The following is a 6,489-nucleotide window of genomic DNA, read 5'->3' on the forward strand; positions in this document are numbered from 1 at the left end:
AATGCTTTGACCTTATGGTTCTTGTATTCTGACCCTGAATCGGACTGAAACAGCTTGGGTTTTCTGGACTCTGATTTCCAGAATTCTATCAAAGTCTCTACACGTCGTCGTTCCCCGTTTTCGGACTTGAGTGGTAGCACCCACAAGTACCTGGAGAACAGGTCAATGATCATCATGAGGTATCTCACCCCGTCATTGTATTTAGCCAACTGATCATATCCATTAGATCAGATTGCCAGTGACTGTCTAACCCTTCCACAACATGGGTATTACGTGGAAACTTTCGCCTCACTTGATGTGTCATGGTATAGGTCTCTTGACCTTTCAACCATGATTTAATACGTGTCAGAGGAATGTTAAATTTACCCTCTGCTTTAACAGCTTGATACAGTTTACTAGGACCTGCATAACTCCCAGGGTGCTTTGCATCGTAGTAAATAGACTCTAGGTACCTTTCCCACCGAGACATGGTTCTCAACTGACATACGTGTCACAAAGTCATGCTATTTATAAATAACAAAAGGATACAACACACAATTTATTACTAAACAACAAAAATGTAGTACATAAAAATATGACAAAACATAGTGACAAAAACACGTGTCTCACGCGTGTTTAAAACTGATAATGTCTGAACACATTGTTCACATGGGGGCATCTCGGGGACAGTCTGTAATGTTCCATCACTGGGTCGTCCATTATCTGCCATCGGTAGGCACGTAGTCCGCAACAGTAACAGACGACGGCATCGTGATCTCCCGTGTAGAGAGAACCGGCCTTGGCGAGCTCCCTCGGTTTCTGGCGTAACTGTATTGGCCACCATCCAAATGTCTGCATCCGGGTATAGAAATGTCTCATTTCGGGATGATGACAGAACAGGTAACGTCTCGAACAGCAGTCTTCTTCATCCCAGGCAGCGTCTGTGTCACGGGCGGCATCCGTCTGATCTGTGGCTTCTTTGATTTCACCATCTTCATCCATATTGTCACAGGCAGCATCCGTTTGATCCATGAACTGTTCTTCAGGTTTGGTAGTCACTCTTTTGACTGTATGTCTTTCTGAACATTTGCAGACCAAGACGTCGTCCTCGTCGCTGCTGCTGCTACTAAGACTGCTCGAATATCCCGATGCCATCTTCTTTGTTCCAGATAGAGTGCAACAAGCCACAAGAATGTCAGAATCATAAAACACGTCTGTTCTCTAGCACAGTCGCAAAGCAAATGAAGTGTAAACCATAAATCCATTCTTTTATACCTTCATCCAAAACAAAACTCGTTCACCACTGGTGACACTCGTTAGGGTTGCAGAAGTTACACTGAAGAAATCCCATCTGGTTTTGATGGTCGTCTTGCATGGCGCAGGGCACAATCGAGTTCAGCTCTGGTACAAAGTCACACATGACTGTGAAACAGCCTTTCAGTTTCTCCCATTGTTGTAGAGAAAGGAATATTCCCTTCTTCGAAGGTTTCACGGATTTAGTTTCTTCACACCACCACCACTGACGCAGGTCCACCCCAGCAAAGTTCTTGTCGACGCTGACATGGACGTTGACACCAAGGTGTCTGAAGAATGTTTCGTCTTTCCTCTGGTTTAATGCTGAAATTGTTTCGTCAATTTGGCTTTTACATCCACACAGTTCGATCCACTGTTTAAGACTAAGGACAATACCTCGCTTGGTGGGGAAGGTTTTCCCCTTGTCACTGTCAAATTTCCTTATGTGAATAGCAGTGTCCCCTTTCCATAACTTGGCCACCACGTAGACGTTAGTTCCAAGTTCTAGACGACATCTCGCTTCATCACTTGTGGAACAGGCCATCTCTGGATTGAACGTAGATCTGATCGTTTTCGGCGAGCGAATGACAATTAAACCGTATCTAGCCTTTTTATACTCTTTCGTGCCAGTCTAAGTAGGTCAGGGGCCGGTCTACGTAGGTCAGGGCCAGGTCAGTAGGTCAGGACCGGGTCAGTAGGACGTTGCACACGGCACAGTAGGCCAGTCTAAGTAGGTCACGGTCAGTCTAAGTAGGTCAGGACCGGGTCAGTAGGACGAGGTCACGCGACGTCATCAAGGTCAAGGTCACGGAAAGTAGGTCATGACCCCAGACAGGCCTCCTTACTACTTACAGTGTCTCTGGCAGTGCAATGTACGTACAAGAACATATATCGCAGAGTGACCATAGACTGTGACAATGGATGCTGTGACTTAGCAATTAACCTTGACGATTACAAGAAAGAGGACGTATGCTGTCCACCGTGAGCTGTGTATGGATGGATGGATGGATGGATGCATGTATGCATGGATGTATGCATGTATGTATGTATACATGTATACATGAATGTATGTATCGACCGCGTAGCTTGTAGGTTCCATGCATATGGTCCAGGGCCCCGTTCCACGAAGCGATCTTAGCACTACTGTCGTCGTAAGTATCTACTATCGCGACTATAACTTTTTTCTATGATGGCCAACCCGTTCCACGAAGCGGCGTAGCTTACTATAGTCGTAAGCTACGGTGAAAATTAATAATAGGTCAGGAGCAACCTTACAGGGCGACCAACCTAATGGAAATATTTTTCCGGAATTTTCTGATATTTTTATTTTTATGCGCGCGAACGCCCTTTTCAAAACAATAATTTACAGCGCGCGAAAACGTCATTTTTATAAAAGTAATTTTAAACAGTGCGAAAAATGTCATGTTTGACATATATTTGTAAAATGACAATACAAATGAGTATATCATTATTTATATGTGAACTGGAACTTACTCATAAAAAGAACCCCCCCCCCCCCCCCCCCCCCCCCCCCACCTACACACACCAAAAATCATCAAGTTCACACAAAAAAGGACACTTTATTAGCAAATATTCTATTACAGTTTAAGACTCCCACCTACAGACTAGCAATCAAGTGACAAACAAATTTGGGACCAATGTTATTTTTATGTAGGTACACTGCTACATATGCACTATTTCATCATGTGCATGTAGTGAGGTCGAACTGATTTGTGACGAACTGGTTCGGGGACAGAACGTCTGCTACCCACATTAAGACTGGCTGCCGTTTTGCATTACGCTTACATTACTATTACAGTAACACTTTTGGGGAGCCAGTGTACACAAAACAAATCTCCTTATTATTTAACTTACTTGAATAAAATAATATCGGTACGTATATTAATGTCATAGATGCGTCATATAATAGATTAGTTGTGGCCAAATATTATTTAGTCAACTGTTGGGGTTTTTTTTTTTTTTTATGATCGTAGCGTTCTTCTGTTATATATTCATGCTTTCATCCACGGTGACAAAATTGCATACATCGCCATAGAACCGATGCCTGCCCCGTAGGAAGATAAGTCTATGATATTTAAAATAACTTTACAATGAATACATAAACTATTCGACTATAAAAAATAAGACAGACAATTTTCATATAAGGCTTCGGTTTACTCGACATTGTCATTGGTCGGCTGTTGACAACAGCCACACGCCCGCGGCGTTGGTAATGGCACAGAACTAGACAAAACGGAACTCAGGTTGAAATGAGTGATAAAGATATTTAATTCTAAGAATGTGGAATGCAATAAGAATAGACCTCTTTCACATTCCCATTGCGCATGGTTGAAATGATATTTTATTCTAAGAATGTAGAATGCAATAAGAATTAGTCGCTTAAAGCGGCAGTATCCGGAATATTTTTATTATTTAAGCATATAGAACAGAAAATCCAATTACGTTTGGTGCATATATGACGCCGCATTCCGCATTGGTTTCACTACACTGGCTTATCCAGGTCAAAAACAAAGCCAGTATTTCGAAAGTGGGACACTTTTGACGGGCTCCGACCGATCTCGGTTTTCATTGGCTTATCACAAGTATGAAATTCTCCATCAAGAGATCACGTGAGATTTCGCAATTTTTGAACAAATTTAACTGTCTTGATTGAGGGGTCGTCTCATATCTCCAAAACATATTTATATCCATAGAGGTATGGTAGAACGCCTTTCCAGGGGTCGGTGGGTGGGAGATTTGCCTTGAAATTTTGACAATGGCCAGCTGTTGGCATACGCGTTACATGTAAGGGGGTGTTACTAATTACGTAACGCTCTAGGGATAGAGGAAGAGGGCACTGTGTTCGATTTACGTAACATTTTTCAAGACTATATGTTATTTTTATTCATTACTTAGACCTAAAAAGTAGTTTTTTTTAAATGCGCGGTCAGTCTAGGATCGATCCCCATCGGCGGGTATATAACAGACCATGGTATGTGATATCCTGTCTTTGGGATGGTACATATAAACGATCCCTTGCTAAAAATAAATGTTGCGGGTTTCCAAGGCGCGTGTGCAGGGATTTCAGCGGGGTTAGGGTTATAGACTGTGTTGAACGAAGTTTATATGGGCCATGGTCCCCCAGAAAATATATTTCAATTTTTTTTAAGCTTGGGCAAGTAAGGGTTTCGACCTTCAATATCCTCCCCCTGCACATGCACCCGATTCCTCTCTAAGATTATATGTCAAAATTACCAAATGTTAGACATCCAACAGCAGATGGAAGGAAGGATAGGATATGTTTTATTTAACGACGCACTCAACACATTTTATTTACGATTGTATGGCGTCGGATGATTATTAAATCAATAGGCTCTAACTTTTATGTCGTTAAACACCCCCCCCCCCCTCCACTAACTTTACCCTTTCCAAACGAAAGAATATTTATTTGAATTTGTCGATTTTAACACGTAAAATTAAGAAGTGAAAACGTTCAAAATGTGAAACATATATACATGATTAATGTGTTACTAGTATACAAAATAAACTTTTGAAAGTTCTACTAACACTTTATAAAATATTAATTCTGAAATAGGAAGGTACGATTATCGATAATACGTTGTCAAGATCAAACCGGTTTTAGGGATAAGACAAGGCTACTGGACACTCTTTTCGATAATGAACTGATTGCTAGATACAGATTGCCTCGTATTGCTATTTTGTCGGTGACTGACATGCTGAGGGAAAGCTTGCAGTCGGCGGACTCGGCGTTCACAGCCCGTATCTCTGGAGATTCAAGTATTAATAACATTGCGTTATTTGAGTAAGGGTGGGGTTTTTTCCCCCGGAAATTGCGGATCTGCATAGAGTGGCACGGTCAAGTGTTTGTCGACACATTTGCGACACATTAGATAATATTAACTTTAACATCCATGAACTACGTGAAATCAAATTTATGATTAGGTTTATATAATTGACATCAGATATAGTCATCAGGCATATCTAGCACTTGACTTTCTTTCCTATTTCAGTCTTATTATCTGACTCAAATATAATGTCTACTATGTTCACAATATCTGTAATTTCTTATTTTTCCTCTGGGCCTTTGCTCTTGTTCCTCCCTCAGTATGTCAACAGCTCTTGCATTATCAGATGACAAACCATCCAATTCAGCTTCAGTATTTCTTTGGACATTTCTCGGCCATTTCTATGTGGTTGAGGAATACCCTGGACTTTGTGATATGACTAATACCATATAAGACCATGGCAATTTGCTATCTTCCAATTTGCTCTATTGGTACAGCATATTTTCAGGGAATGTCTACTGGATGGAAGGTTTGCAACTAATCCACATTAGCATAATAACAGCATTTGTGGTTTGGCACTAAATTTCTCATGTGAAAGGGGTTCTTCCAAGCCACACTTGATCTAAGGAATCCCTACAAAGGTCTTAAGAGACTGGAAGACCTTTTAACTGAAAAAAAGAAAACTCTGCCCTGAGCTTCTTGGGAAGAGGATTCAATTTGTGAGACAAAGTACATGTTTCAAACGCAAACCATGTCTGGGGGTGTTGTAAAGTACACAAGAAGATGCAGAAACAAAGATTATACTTCAATGTATGTACATTGCTGCCAGTTCACCATCCCAGATACGAAAATTTTTTATACACTCAACTTGGTATCTGGCCCGTGGACTATAACATTATTGACATCTTGTTACAAAAAAAAACACCTAAATAAATAAAACTTTCACACATGGAAAGAAAATCCACCCTGATCAGTTAAATAATAGATTAAGCCATCACATTCATATTGAATTGTCATGTCTACATGAGAATGTGTTTACGTAGCTGAAATATACATTAGCCAACATATGTCTAATTTAATATAACATATTAAAGGAAAACTACCCTCGGTGGATGATATCCATATACCCTCTGTAGTTAAGTATGGTCAAATCCACATTTTTGAAGTTTTAAGAGTCTCCTTTTCTGAAAACCACTCCTGACATGGATAGTGAATATGCAGTAAGATTATTCATATCTTGTTACAAAAAAAACTAAACTAAACTAACATTTTTTAAATATTAAACTTTCACACATGGAAAGAAAATTACCCTGATCAGTTAAATAATAGATTAAGCCATCACATTCAAATTGAATTGTCATGTCTATATTAGCAGGTGTTTACGTAGCTGAAATATACATTAGCCAACATA

General features: G+C 40.3%; 1 protein-coding gene across 1 annotated transcript in view; it reads left to right on the forward strand.

Annotated features, from left to right (window-relative positions):
- Positions 1–213, forward strand: part of LOC121368885 (sugar phosphate exchanger 3-like) — an 11,064-nt gene extending 10,851 nt beyond the window's left edge. The window contains exon 9 of the mRNA XM_041493642.1: positions 82–213. Within this exon, the coding sequence (XP_041349576.1) occupies positions 82–213 (132 nt within the window). The remainder of the gene's footprint in view (positions 1–81) is intronic.
- Positions 214–6,489: the final 6,276 nt, after the last annotated feature.

This window comes from Gigantopelta aegis, chromosome 3, assembly GCF_016097555.1.
Source record: "Gigantopelta aegis isolate Gae_Host chromosome 3, Gae_host_genome, whole genome shotgun sequence".
Classification (NCBI taxonomy): Eukaryota; Metazoa; Mollusca; class Gastropoda; order Neomphalida; family Peltospiridae; genus Gigantopelta; species Gigantopelta aegis.